The 14,159-nt window shown below is 52.1% G+C and overlaps 4 protein-coding genes across 4 annotated transcripts; all 4 read left to right on the forward strand.

Annotated features, from left to right (window-relative positions):
- The first annotated feature begins 844 nt into the window (after window positions 1-844).
- Window positions 845-3,136, forward strand: PV07_01338 (uncharacterized protein). Its single transcript, XM_016387849.1, has 3 exons — window positions 845-1,922; window positions 1,975-2,025; window positions 2,103-3,136. The coding sequence occupies exons 1-3, from the start codon at window positions 910-912 to the stop codon at window positions 2,398-2,400; spliced, it is 1,362 nt and encodes a 453-aa protein (XP_016254777.1). The 5' UTR covers window positions 845-909; the 3' UTR covers window positions 2,401-3,136.
- A 2,018-nt stretch (window positions 3,137-5,154) lies between these two features.
- PV07_01339 (chlorophyll synthesis pathway protein BchC) lies at window positions 5,155-8,945 on the forward strand (the record flags this gene model as incomplete). Its single annotated transcript, XM_016387850.1, has 13 exons — window positions 5,155-5,326; window positions 5,406-5,600; window positions 5,651-5,740; window positions 5,791-5,856; window positions 5,905-6,342; window positions 6,391-6,441; window positions 6,488-6,923; window positions 6,974-7,025; window positions 7,071-7,229; window positions 7,622-7,835; window positions 7,892-8,589; window positions 8,645-8,750; window positions 8,800-8,945. 13 exons carry the CDS (start codon window positions 5,155-5,157, stop codon window positions 8,943-8,945), a joined length of 2,823 nt encoding a protein of 940 aa, XP_016254778.1.
- A 190-nt stretch (window positions 8,946-9,135) lies between these two features.
- Window positions 9,136-10,368, forward strand: PV07_01340 (uncharacterized protein). Its single transcript, XM_016387851.1, has one exon. The coding sequence runs from the start codon at window positions 9,251-9,253 to the stop codon at window positions 10,190-10,192; it is 942 nt and encodes a 313-aa protein (XP_016254779.1). The 5' UTR covers window positions 9,136-9,250; the 3' UTR covers window positions 10,193-10,368.
- A 113-nt stretch (window positions 10,369-10,481) lies between these two features.
- PV07_01341 (uncharacterized protein) lies at window positions 10,482-13,510 on the forward strand. The gene is made up of 3 exons (XM_016387852.1): window positions 10,482-12,782; window positions 12,852-12,944; window positions 13,009-13,510. The coding sequence occupies exons 1-3, from the start codon at window positions 11,268-11,270 to the stop codon at window positions 13,444-13,446; spliced, it is 2,046 nt and encodes a 681-aa protein (XP_016254780.1). The 5' UTR covers window positions 10,482-11,267; the 3' UTR covers window positions 13,447-13,510.
- Window positions 13,511-14,159: the final 649 nt, after the last annotated feature.

Below are 14,159 nucleotides of genomic sequence, written 5' to 3' on the forward strand. Positions count from 1 at the left end.
CAGCGAGGGGGAGTCAGCCAGCCAGCAATTCCAGGAAGAGAAGTTTCCATCTCTGGGGGTGTATAACGACCTTGAGCAGGCGGAGTTGTCGAAGTCGAGGGCCGGAAGGGGGCGCGAGGGCATTACGATGGGAATAAGCGACAGTCTCGGGGGGAAACTACGAGGTAGTCACTCTCTTGGAAAGCCCTGCCAGAGTCGCACTGTACTTAGGCACCGAGGACTCTAGGACAAGGTATTTGCCCCAAGGCAGCACTAATCTAAAGGCAGAAATTAGACGACGACATGTTACAGACCAGAGAGGCGCTCACTATTCCCCCAGGAATACGCCTAGCTGGTCAGATCTCTTTCTGTCGCAAAGATGCTGGCGTCCCGCATCGCCCCCTTATCGAACTTCTTCCTTCTGGGGGCCAGTGCTCCATCCATGTGCCACTCCTGCAGTCCTCGGCCATATGCATGCCCCCTGGGGACAAGCCTCTCTCGCCCGAAAACCTTTTTACATCCACCCCCCCCCTTCGCCACCTGGGCTCTCCTTGGCCTAGTGAGCCATCTTTGGGCAATCTGGGGCGGCTGAAGCCACCAATATCCAAGCAATCATAGGCTCCCCCACACGGGGAAAAGCGGATATTGGGCTCCTGGAGGCCTCACACGACGAGGAGGTGTACGAGTAGCTCTCGACCCACGACCCCACGAGCCTCGGGTGCCTCTGCTAAGTTGGCCACCCTCCTGGCTTGAAGCTGGGAGCTGGGAGGCTTTGCCCTCGGGTATTGTGCCCCCCTCCTCCGGCTCAAGCGAGGTGCCGACTTTCCCATTTCCATTCATTTCCTGACTCTTCAATATCAAGTCAGAAAACCTGCCATCTAATGGACCTGTGTGCCCTCTCTGTCTTCCTGAGTAAGAAAGTCCGCTGTCATGAAGATGGAAGCGCCCACGCCCAAATCGACAAAGTCCCGGAGGCGAGACACCGACGACAGCCGAGCGGAGAGAAAGAGGATCCAGGACCGCCTAGCCCAACGGGCCACGCGTGAAAGGACCAAGAACCGCATCGCCTATCTCGAGCAGCGTCTCAGCAGCCTCGAGGCCGGCGACAAGGACGGCGAGATCACCAACTTGACGCGCATCATCGACAACCTGCGCAATGACAACAATCGCCTTCGAAATGCATTGGTCAAGATGCGCACCGTCATTGACCAGGCCGTGCTGGCGCCGGACTCGTCCAGTGAGGCTCAACCAGACACCAGGCCTTGCGGGTGCAACATGCAGTCCGCTTGCACCTGTGCTCAGACACCATTCCCCGCGGCCACCCCTGCTACGGCATTCGAAGACCCAAATGCTGCATTTCGCCACACTTCCGTCTCTTCGACCGACACTTCAGAGGTCACCGAGGTGATCAACGGCCACAGCCTTGGCCTCAACGTGGATGTCTCACAACCCGATACCATGGGCTCCGTGACAGGCCTTGAGGACTTTTTCGACTTCAACCCGAACTCGCTGCTTGAGATGTTTGAGATGGGTAGTACCACGGGCTTCAATGGATGGCAGCCACAGACACCCTCTCCATTCGACTATCGCTTTCCTTCGTCAGATGCTGTTGTAAAGGTCGCTCCCGACGTCGACAAATGGCACGTATCCAACGGAGCGTTTATCAGTTGCTTAGACAGCGTCAAGCAGCACACGGCATCGACCGCCACCCTCGACATGCACGTGCCGTTCAAGGCCGCCATTTGGGGGTGGGACAATGTTGGTCCGGAAGCTCAGCACCCTGTATGGAATGCGCTGCGGCAGGTTGACCAGAGAGTGTTTGGCACATGGACGTCCAAGGCGCAGAGAATCGCTTTGATGTACGTCTGCCAGACACTGATCCAATACCGAGAGAATCCGACTCGAGAGAACCTGGAACGGGTGCCAGTCTTTCTACGGCCTAGGTATGCCTTCCCCACGACAGGGGGTCAAAAATGCGTTGCTAACCATCGCCAGACCATCACAAGAAAGGGTGCAACACCCAGCGGTCATAGATTTTCTCATATGGTAAGTCTTTGTCCCCTCTCTTCCCTCGCTTCCAAAAAGGGAGACAAACGCTGATAGAGGTCTGTGATGCAAACCAGGCCCGGACTCCGGGATCGACTCGTCTTCGAGCACAAGAAATATACGTCAACCGGCGACTTCTCAGCCGCATTTGTCGAGAACTTCAACTTCTACTGGCCGTATTCAGACCGTGATATCTTCGCGTACAATCCGGTCCAGAACCGCTACGAAGTATCCAAGATCTTCCTCGAGTACGCGTACAACTTCAAGAACTGGACCATGAAGCCGGGCTTCTTCAAGAAGTTCCCCGAGATGCAGCACGACATCGCGGCTTTTGAAGGGACCATGGACTTTCCGAAGGCGAGCTGGTCAACGTGAGAAAAGGGAGTCACCCATCTGGTGGGTTTCGCTCTTCGATAGACTGCCCCCCAAGTGATGCGTTTTCGGGTCCAAGATATCGGCAGCAGCTCCGCGACTGGCCATACGGATCCGTCTCTCGCCGCCAGCGACCGATCAACTCGATGAGCGACGACCTAGGCAAGTCATGTGCAGGGACTGCTGGCGAGGACTTCCACGTAAAGGGCACCTTGCGCACTACCTGCAATTATCACGCAGGAACACGTCTAGAACTAAAGGTGTACGAGGGCAGGTACACCTTAATCACCTGTGTCGCCTGACCAAAGGAACTTGATGTGTCTCTACCAGACGACATCAGATGCTGCATTGAAAATTCACGCCTTCACAGCGCGATGAGTACGTGAGTCTCGTGCCGTCATGTCTGAAGAGGTGGCCAGCGTATACGTCAGCACGACAAAGGGAACTACGCCCTTAAACCGTCGACTGCGAATAGAGACAGGTCAGAGTGGACGGCAGATCGGAGCTCAGGATCGTGGATCCGAAGTCGGGAAGGGGTGGGAGCATGGGGTCTATGCTCAAACTAGTCCCATGTTCAAGAGCTGAAATGCCCATGTCGCCGATGCTGCGCTGTTGCTGCGAGGGAGGCACATATTTTTACACAAGCTCATCACATACAAGCAGCTACCATAAAGAAAGAGAGTCTTCAAGACGAACGCTCTTTAAAAGGCGCATGCATGATCTAAATGGACGAGATCTGTCTAGTATGTATTCTCGTTGATCGTAAAGCCTCTAGAAGTGGCATCAGGGTTAGCGACAAGGAAAATGAACCAATGTCAAGATCGCTGTCTACTTACCCATCGATGACAAGGTTATGTCCCACCACTAGGCTCATGCGCGGGGTGCTGAGGAGCACCACGACGTCGCCGATCTCGTCGAAGGTGGCCTTCCGGCCCTGCCGCGCTTCGTACTCCTCCCACGCCTTGGCCGCGAGCTCGCCGTTGCCTTGCTTCATGAAGGGGTCGAGCAGCTTGGTCAGGAGGAAGCCCGGCGAGACGGCGTTGATGCGGATGTCGTGCCGACGGGCTTCGAGGGCGGCCTGGGGTTGTTGGAACGAAGGGCGTTATTGCCGAGAGCGATGGCGGAGGGCGGGGCGGGTTTGGGAGTTATGATGGTAAGAGGGAAGGAAGCAAGTGCACTTACAGCTTTTGTGATGCCCATCACGGCGTGTTTCGACGCCGAGTATCCCGTCGTGCCAGCGCCGGCCTGGATCGAATTGACGGACGCGCAGTTGACGATCGAGCCGCGTTGACGGGGTCGGCCTTCCTCGCTGTTTTGCAATGCCTCAGCCTTGGGGCCCAGGGGAATTTGTGAGAGAAGAGCAAGACAGCCAGCCTTCCCACTTACACCTGGATTGAGTCCTGCTTCATCATCTGCTTCAACTCATACTTGTTGCACAGCCAGACACCGACGGTGTTGACCTCGATCACTCGCCTCCATTGGTCCGTGTCGGTGTCCCACGTCTCGGTCAGGGGCCCGATAATACCTGCGAAGTTGCTGGGTGGCTCTCTCAGTTGTGCTCTTTGGAGTCAAACTACCCACTGGCAGGATTTTTCGGGGCAAAGGAGACAGAGGGTGTACTGACGCTGCATAGTCGATACGTCCGAATTCTTTGACTGCTTCGTTGACTGCTCGTTCTACGTCCTCCTCCTTGGTCACGTCGGCCCGGATGCATAGCACCTATGACGTGAGTCGGGATGATTAGAATTGATTTGGAGCCTTCCTTATCCCTTTTCGTTGCATTGGGTTTTGACCTTCACAGTAGCAGCTCTTACCTTGGCACCGTATTTCTCAACAGCTTTCTTGCCCTCCTCGAACGTCGCCTCATCCTGGATGTCAACCAAGCAGACGCCTTTGGCACCCTCCTTTGCGAATGATACACCAATGGCGTTCCCTAGCCCTCGCGCACCGCCAGTGACAAAGGCAATGCCAGGGGCAACTGGTCCCGAGCGAAAGGCCATCTTTGCCGAGGCTTAGAGACAGAGCTGCTATCGCGAAGTATTGGCTGTCTCGCAGATCGTAAAACGTGCAAGGCTCCTGGAATTATGTCGCTGGTGAACGGAGGTTGTACAGATTCATCAACGAGCGAGCAACCAGTATCTCTCTCTTTCTCTTACCATCCCTATCAGCATCAGACTCACCAAGCAATGACTGCGCACAAACAGCATGGGGCAACACACCTCCAACCACTCTCTCGTGCCTAGGTTGCCCCAACTGGGGCACAGCCTTGTTGCCCTCCAGGACTCGTCCCCGCTTTCTCCACATGCACAACTAGGAGCTGAGGGTGTTCCGCTTGCCCTCGCCTCTAGCACTTGTATGAACCTCGGATGGGAACCCAACCTTTAGTGCTATCACAGGAAGTCATGTCACTTGCTGTCCCGCGGTTTTCCCATATAGGCCCGTCCACCATTTGGTTGAACCACACGGCACGCCGGCAACCTCTTTCCAGTGGCGTGAATTGGCGACCTGTCAGAAAATGCTGAATCACAATAGCTTCTTGAGTCTTGACGATACTTGCCAAGTCATGGAGTAGTGTTGACCCCTTGTGCGGGGCAGTCAAGCTGAATGAAAGAAAGACCCAAGGGAAGCTTCCTGGGAGGGTTTGCCGAAGCCCATATAGAGTGGCGAATGCGGGTGGTTGTTTGAACCAATTTGAGATTGTTACCCCTTCCTTGCAGTCGTCGTGACTCCTTGATCCCGCCTTCGGTTCTATCCAACATGGTGAGTGAGCTCGGTTACAAGGTTGAGCCGCAATGGCATTCGAAACCGAATTACATTCGGGTGATTTGTGTTGGCGCCGGTGCTGCAGGCCTGCTGGTGGCCTACAAGATGAAGAAAGATTTCAAGAATTACGAATTCATCTGCTATGAGAAGCTCGTGCTCACCTTCCGTCATGCATAAAAATGCCAGCTGACGGCTCCAAAGGAATTCCGGAATTGGCGGAACATGGTTTGAGAACCGGTATCCAGGTTGCGCCTGTGACGTTCCCGCACATGCATATACCTATTCATTTGAGCCGAATCCAGAGTGGTCGAGCTTTTATGCCTATGCGCCCGAGATCAAGCAGTATTTCGAGAAATTCGCGGACAAGTACGATCTCCATCCGTCCATAAAACTCAATTCCAGAGTTCAATCGGCAACTTGGGTCGAGGACAAAGGCATCTGTTAGTCCACACGAAATGACGATGACTCCCCAGGAACTGACCTTAGATAGACGAGGTTGAGGTTGACGCTGGGGGGCGTAAGATCAACGACTGGTGCCATGTCATTATAAACGGCACCGGTTTTCTCAACGACTGGAAGTGTGAGTCCGCCTCTTTCAGAAACAAAAGTGAAATATTGACCACCTGGCAGGGCCAAAGATCGAAGGATTGCATGACTTCGAGGGAAAGCTTCTTCACAGCGCAAATTGGGACACATGTACTTTTTCCATTTGCCGCCGACCTTTTTCATGACTGACTTTGCCAGCGGTTGATTATACGGACAAGACGGTCGCAGTAATTGGAACAGGGTCGTCCGCCATTCAAATCGTGCCCCAGGTCCAGAAGAAAGCGAAACACCTGATCACATTCATGAGATCTGTGACCTGGATTTCTCCACCCGTCGGGGCCCAAGTTCTTGAAGAGGACAAGAGCCATTCATCAGACTCGAGTCAGACCCAGGCTCCCCAGGCACAATACTGGTACACCGAAGAGGACAAGAAGAAATTTCGCGAAGATCCAGAAGCCTTGCTTGAATACCGAAAGAAACTCGAATCTAGTGTCAACAATCTGTTTGATATGTTTATCGCCGGATCGGAAACATCCAAGTGGGCCGAAAAGCTGATGCGAGAGGAAATGCACCGGCGGATCGGACCAGGACATGAGGAACTCAAGGAGAGATTGATTCCAAAATGGGCACCTGGCTGTATGTCGAATGTGACGCTTTGGGACCGACTTTTGACAATTTGAACAGGCCGAAGAATAACTCCTGGTGATGGCTATCTCGAGGCTTTGGTCAAAGACAGTTAGTATGCCCGACATATCGTCGATATCGGCTAATCGAGCTGCAGACGTGACGCCAATCCATAACGAGATCGTCAAGGTAGTGCCCGAAGGACTGATCGACGATGCTGGTCGTTTGCACAAGGTCGACATCCTTGTTTGCGCGACGGGATTCAACCTCGCGTTTGCCCCGCCGTTCAAGGTCTTGGGAGTAAACGGCGTCAGTATGGCGGATGAGTTCAACCCCGAACCACATGTTTATCTCGCCCTCACAGTGCCCAAATTCCCCAACTATTTTGTTGTCAACGGTGTTCGCGGCAACTGGGCCTCTGGGACATCTCTTCCATCGCATGAAGTCCAAGTCGAATACATCCTCCAGTGTATGAAGAGGATGCAGGAGGAGAACATTCGAGCCCTGGAAGTCAAAATGGAGCCAGTCAAGCAGTTGTATGAGCATATTGACGAATGGCACAAAGGCTCTGTCTGGAACACGGAGTGCAAGAGGTAGGTCCGCAACGGATATCCGAATTAGACCCGTTAACTAACAAGGCCAGTTGGTATAAAAACAATATCATCGGTGGTAAGCTGTGGATTTGGGGTGGTTCGGTAAGTAACAGGCGTCTCCGACGAGGACAAGACTGATTGTAATAGGCGCTCCATTACATGAAAACCATCAAGTTTGTTCGGTGGGAGCATTATGATTTTCGATATAACAACAAGAACATGTGGTCGTTCCTCGGCAATGGTCGTGTGGAGGCTGAAGTGATGAAAGATACTTCAAGATTAGCCCCCTACATGAGAAACGAGGACGTACCTTGGACAATAGACTGACTAACACGGTGTTGGAAATGTGCGTGTATACGCAGGCTGAACCTTAGTAAAGCAGAAGTATTGCCATATAGAAGGAAAGGCTTAATGTACACTTCACCAATTGTTATGTCGAATCACAATCGGCATGACACTCTTGTCCAGCTCCTGAAGTCAAAGAATGTTCTGCGGGTCGAAACAGTCATCGTAGTCTCACCAAACAGCATTCGTCATGACAATCTGGAATATTAGGAACGCCACTTTGTTCAGGAAAATGTGGGGAAGAGTCGGCGCCGCACCTCGGTAGTCCCTGAATCAGTAGAATCTTCGTCAGGAACCAAGAATCCCTTCCATTGTTGTAGTGGTGCATATATCGGCGCGTTGAAAGTGCACAGTCTCACTACGTCGAAAGGGAAACCTGGCTTCAAATTTGCTTCGATCGATCACTAGCATCGAAAGATCTTTACATGATGAAAGCCGCAAGATACCACGGGCAACGCGATTTGAGGGTGGAGGAAGTGGATGTTCCACAGATCGGGGACGGTCAAGTCCTGGTCCAAGTCGAATGGTGCGGGATATGTGGCTCTGATTTGCACGAGTATCTGGTCGGTAAGTCGTAGTATCCAACAGTGACATCTTCGACACCTTGCCTGAACAATCGCCAGGACCGGCCGTTATCCCCAGGAAGGAGGCACCCCATCCACTGACTGGGGCAGTCCTGCCTGTGACGATGGGTCACGAATTTTGCGGTCGAGTGAGCAAGGTTGGCCCAAACAGCAAATTACAAATCGGCCAGGCTGTCATGGTCGACCCGCGAGTTTTCTGTTCCAGCTGTCATTCCTGCAATATCGGCGACACGAATATTTGCAACAGTTGGGGCTTTTTGGGGCTCCAGTCCAATGACGGGGGAGGTTATTCGGAATACGTCGCAGTCAAAGAGGACATGTGCTATGTCCTGCCCGCTTCGGTGTCCTTGTCTGAAGCTGCCTTGATCGAGCCGTTGACGGTAGCGAGGCATGCAACAAAAAAGTCTGGGTTCGACGACTATCGAGATAAAACTGTTCTCGTACTTGGTGGCGGACCTGTTGGGCTAGCTCTAATCTTTGTGTTGAAAGCCTCTGGAGTCAAAAAGCTCATCGTGAGCGAGCCAACTGCCAAGCGGCAAGAACAGGCAGCCAAGTTTGTCGACGTGGTGTTGAATCCCAAGGAGGTCAATGTGCCAGAGAAATGTCGCGAGTTAACGGACGGTAGGGGAGTGGATATTGTTTTCGATTGTGCGGGAATCATGCCAGGTCTCAAAGATGGTATGGATGCTCTTCGACGGGGCGGGACATACGTTAACGTCGCCGGATGGGAGAGAGAAGTATAATGACCCCATTCCCATCGGAGAGCTTCACATAGCTGACCAATCCTTGCAGTGCATTGTGCCAATGGGACATTTCATGTTGAAGGAGATTATCTTCAGGGCTTCAATGAGCTACACTGAAGAAGACTTCAAACAAACTGTGGACGAATTCGTGGCAGGTAAAGGCTCCTGCTTGAGATATCTTGACCTGTGACTGATGTCCAGTAGGAAAATTCAAGGGTTTCGAGAAACTGGTTACGGCAAGAATAGCATTGGACGACGTCGTGGCGAAAGGGTTTGAAGAATTAGTCAACCATAAAGATGATCACGTCAAGATCTTGGTAACGCCCAAGAGGGAGCTGTTGGCGCATTGATAGGGCGATGGTGAATGGTGAATGGGTGAGGACAATTCGGACTTGAGTTGACAGTCTGAAAGACACGAGAATTCATTGCCAAGACACGTGACACGTGACTGAAATGTGATTAGTCATTCAGTTGCTGGTGCTACGGGAAGGGCCGAGGCGGTGGGCCCAGAGACTTTTTTGTTTTCCGCAGTTCAAATTTCTTGCCTGAGTTGGTGTTGGGCATAGACAACATAAACGACCCTCTCAGTCGCTGATTTCTCGTGGGCTTTCTGAACTATGATACCACGGTGCTAGATCCAGCCACTTCCCCTTCCATGGATGCCCATGCGCATCTTCTTTCCCTTGGCTGGGCAGGTCCTGGCCACTCTCTCGACTCGAGGCCTTACAAACAAAAAGGGCACCGAGGCCTTGCTTACGATCCCGCAAAGGTCGGCAATAACGGCGTCGGTCTGGTAAAACCTCTCTTGATTTCACAACGAAAGGGGCGATTCGGCGTTGGAAAGAAGGCGCATGAACCGCCGGCTGGGAATCAGTGGTGGCTTAAAGGATTCGAGAGTGCATTGGGGAACATCGGCAAGAGCGAGAGTGAGAGGAGTAGTGGCACGGCTACCCCGATTGCACACGACTATGGTGCTGGGAAACACGGCGGACTCTATAGCTTCTTCGTCAAGGGACAAGAGATGGAAGGCACAATTGGTAAAGTTAGCGACATAAAACGAACTTCGAAGAAACGGAAGAGCGATGCCCTTGACGATGGAGAACGGGCTGGTATTGCAGAACCCACGGCATCCAAGAACCGAGAAGCTGCGGCAGAATTCGAAGAAGCTGGCGCATATTTTGCACTGCGTGACAAAGACGAGAAGCGTTGCAAGCGTGTGCAGAAACAGAATCCTGTTGCAGAGTTTGAACAAGTCGGCGAGTACCTCCAGGCAAGGTTGGAGAAGAAACAAAAGAAGCGGAAATCGCGAGTTGAGCCTGAGGTCACAGAGGTCGATACCCCGGTCGACGTTGACAGCGAGGGGCGGCCACCGCCGAATCGAGTAGAAACGAAAGAAGAGAGACGCGAACGGCGGAGACGACGAAAAGAGAAGAAGGAGCAAAAGCGAAATGCATTGGCAGATCTGGAAAACCCGCAGCAACCTGTCTTACCGAACGATGCCGTCACTGAAGGTGCGGGCGCCAAAGCTGAGCGAAGAGCAGAGCGGAAGCGCAGGAAAAGCGACAAGTATACTATCAAATCTCCGACAGGGACTTGAGAGCAAGTTGCAAGACATTGAGTGTGGAGTGCTCTGCGTGTGTGGTTACCGAATCCCTACTGTGTCTGCGAGATCTATCTTGATGCTTTTATGGGAGACGAGACAAAATCCATCTCTGTAGCGAATGAATTGATGACAGTCACGCATTCGAGCCGCCACGATGGCGCTTCCTAAAGGGAAATATGCGTGATGCGCGGCGGCAAGCGAAAGCGCAGCAGATTGACGCGCATATGCGGCACATCCCTTAAGGTTTCCAGTTAGTCTGATCTCGCGAATCTGTTTGATCACCCATCACCTCGAGCAACAGAGATCGTCTTCTCGCCTCAGCACTTTGACAAACTGCTGTTGATCTCGTCTGCCACGGCGCCCAGTATGCTCCGCGCATTGGACCTCCTCTGAGCACCGATATTCGCTGTTTCCACGCCCCGAGAGTCAACCCCTCCCTCACCGTTACTATCGGCTGGGCTGCGAGAATATCATGAGCCAAAGAAGAGCTTGGGAACGCGCATTAAGGAAAATGACAAGAGGCTCCTTTTGACCAGCGCTAGATTCGGCCACGCCTGCTCGTGCCGAAGTCATGGTCGCCTTTTTGACCTTCTGCCAGACGCCTTTTCAGGGCAGTTTCTTACTAGCTGAGGATGCAGTTTTGGTGCCTGATAAAGAGAAGTGCACCCAATTTGATGTGCCTACGTGGGGTGACAATATTGGTTCTAAGAGGTGAGGCTCAAAATACTTGCCGAACGCGAACCACCATCTACCACGACCCATTGTCCACGAGAACGTGGCTATTTACTTCACGCAAAGCAGCAAATGGTGTTGTCATCTAGAAATCTGCTTTGCCTTCACAAATGCACGCACTCTTTCCTATAGGGACTGGGGCCCGTTGTATCACATCGGCACCAAAGAGCTTTAACAAATGGCTTCGGAAGAAGCGCTGCTCAACCTACATAATGCGGCGGCAGCCAGCAATTTTGTACATTTGAGGCATCTGAGACATCGAAAGGACCGGCAACATCTTCAAACGATTTGTAACTCCTGCTGCGCTCTTCCCAAAGACTAAGATTTGGCTGGCATTATGAGGTACGTAGTGCAACCAGCGCCGGACCAGCAGGAACTCCGGGCTTTGGCAAACGTCGACAGCGACCTGACTCTTTGGTCTAGTTCCTGGCTCCCGGAGTTCAATGGCCCTCGAGATGGTTTCGATTATGAGAACGAGAATATAACCTATCTCACACGCCAGAGAAGGCTTGGGCAGGAGGGAGACTTGGCAGAGGTTTTCATGCTTGACCTAGACGACACGGACGGTTATTCGTTCCAGGTCGACAGAGTCCGAAGCTTTTTGAATGGGACGACTGAGAGAACCATCCGACCTGATGATGCTGAAGACGGGACTTCTCTCCTTTATGGTGCCTGGCTGGACGAACGCTGTTATGAACGTGGCTCAAGGGCGTATTGCAATCCCCTTACCGCAGAAGGGCTCTCGCATCAATTAACGAAACCACGATTCCGACGTCGAAGGCTTGATACAAAAACATCCTCAAATGCATCTACACCTCCTTTCTTTCACGGCCTCCGGCACCAAGCTTCTATCGGGAGTGTAGGTCTGAGGTGGGCCCTAGTACCATACCACGAACCGGATGCAGCGAGGCGTTTGATATTCATCACTGATTTGGATTCCGAAACTGCCACTGTTCTCATGAAAACTGCGTCGTATCATCAAGCGAGGCCTCTTCGTCACGCTCTCTACCACCACATTACTAGCCGGGCTCTTATTACTGTGAATATTTCGTCAAGATTGCCTTCCAACTTTGAGCTGGCATTCCATATGCCGTTCTATGCTTGGCGAAATTCTCGCCGTGAAGACCACCGCACATGCACAGGCGGTGGACCGTTGAGAGAGACGTTGGATGTCTCATTCCTCAATCGGGAACGCGAAGATCCCCCTCAATTCCTCTGTAAAGCTCATTTTACATGTGTGATATCCGGATCAGATGATCGGCATTGGGTTGCGTACTTCTTCGCCGATACCTATTTCGATGGTCAAGATGAGGCAAGGGAAACCGTCCACGAATACCACAAGGATAAGGATACCCCGGAGGGCATGAACGCAGATCCTTTGACCTACGGCAATACCGACGCAGACGTTGATCCGATCTGGGACCCACGAAAATACTTTCTGACCATATTCAGCTATAGACTTCGACGAATAGCACGTGAATGGTCTCAGGTGGTGACGAGAGTTGAGGAAAGTGTCGTTGGTTTCCGGAAGTCCCACGACTGCCTCTTGTCGCGACCAACAGATTGCCGGTCCTCCCAAGAGGATGCGGGTCACAGTGCAAATCTTCTTCGTTACTATGATTGGGTAACACAGACGGATGGCACATCAATGGAGTTGGAAAAGACGTTGGGGGAGATGGTGGATGCAAACGAAGCCTGGGACATCAAATATTCAGCTGTCTTCCACGGACTCCCACAATCGGGAGATGAGCCGATCTTATTACCTGAGATTAAAGCAATCTTCGACGAGTTGAAGTTGCTAAAGAAGCGGCTCACAGGGCTCCGTGTCAAGTGCAAAGCCCTTTCTAAAAAGGTAAGGCGAGCATCTTTCTCAATCTGAGAAAATGGTTGGTGGCGCGTTGCTAACTCCAATACCTCACAGCTTGCACTTCATCTCCAGCTAGAAGGAGTCAATGCTGGGAAAACACAGAACCAGCAGGGAAGAGACAATAATTACTTCTCCTGGATCATGATGGTCAGTTCCTCTCCAATAACAATGTAAGAGCAGCATGTTCCTGACTTGGATCCAACTGCCACAGATTTACGTCTCTCCAATGGGCTTCACTATCAGCACCTTTTCGATGCAAACAATTTCCTTTCCCCATGTTGGCTTAATGCTTCCATGGTTCATTTTGCTACTTTCCTTGTTCTGCTCCGTCGGATTCCTGGTGCATACAACAGTCTTCCGGCGCTGGCCGCTGGTCAAGTCTTGGATCTCCCAACTATGGATTTTGCAACTATGCATTGGGAAATACGATATGCCACAGCTGCTCCGATGGAGCAAGAAACCGCTGGATGATTTGGAAGCTGGTCCGCCGTGCGTCGTCACAGTTGATCCTTCATCTTGCAGTGGTCGCTGTAGCGAGCAGGAAACACAGGGCCCCTCATTACGGGCAGTTTCTAGCGGACTGAACATTGCGGACCAATCGGTACGCAGGAGATCTCTGCCCGGAGTACAAGTGAACGGTCAAGCCTAGTGTTTGAGAGGTGGGTGATCTTGGGAGAGAAGGACATGTTTTGAAATCTGACTGCTGTGCCAACAATCTTGTTATGTTAGGAAAGATAGGTCTGTAATCGTCTTGATTCTTATTAGCAGAATTGCACCCGGGCTTCTGGATTTCTGGATCTCCAATCCGGGCAAACTGGGCAAAGGCAACTAGATTGGATTCTGCGATGCTAGAGTTGTAACTATTCCAAATTGCGCGTGTTGTGGCCCCGGTCAACAGTACCCAATACGGAGCACCAATGCGCCGTCACCACCTCAATTTCATTTGATTTTGGAATTTCAATGTATTGGTGTTCCTTTTGTTACCAATATCCATAATGTTGTCTTTATCGGGCGTCACCGCGTTGGACAGGGTGTTTTGTGGACAGTAAGCCTTTTGTGTGATTCGCATTCTTTCTTGTTGGGCGTCGTTTTTGGGGCTTTACTTCCTATCATTCGTCGTCACCTTTAAACCACCTGGTTCGTCTGCACCAACGCTCCAGCGATCCGACGTGGGTATGCACCAGCTCGTGGCCTGGGATATCTGTGCAGAAACTCACCTCGCTCATATGTTTTCCTACACAAACGAAAATGGTCAGTACAGAGGGTTAGCACGTCGGTCACGACTGGCTGCGCCAATTATCACGGTCCCTGGAAAAGAAGCCGCGTTGACTTGTTGCAAGTAGCCACCGTCGAAAACCAAGA

This window comes from Cladophialophora immunda, assembly GCF_000835495.1.
Source record: "Cladophialophora immunda strain CBS 83496 unplaced genomic scaffold supercont1.1, whole genome shotgun sequence".
NCBI lineage: Eukaryota > Fungi > Ascomycota > Eurotiomycetes > Chaetothyriales > Herpotrichiellaceae > Cladophialophora > Cladophialophora immunda.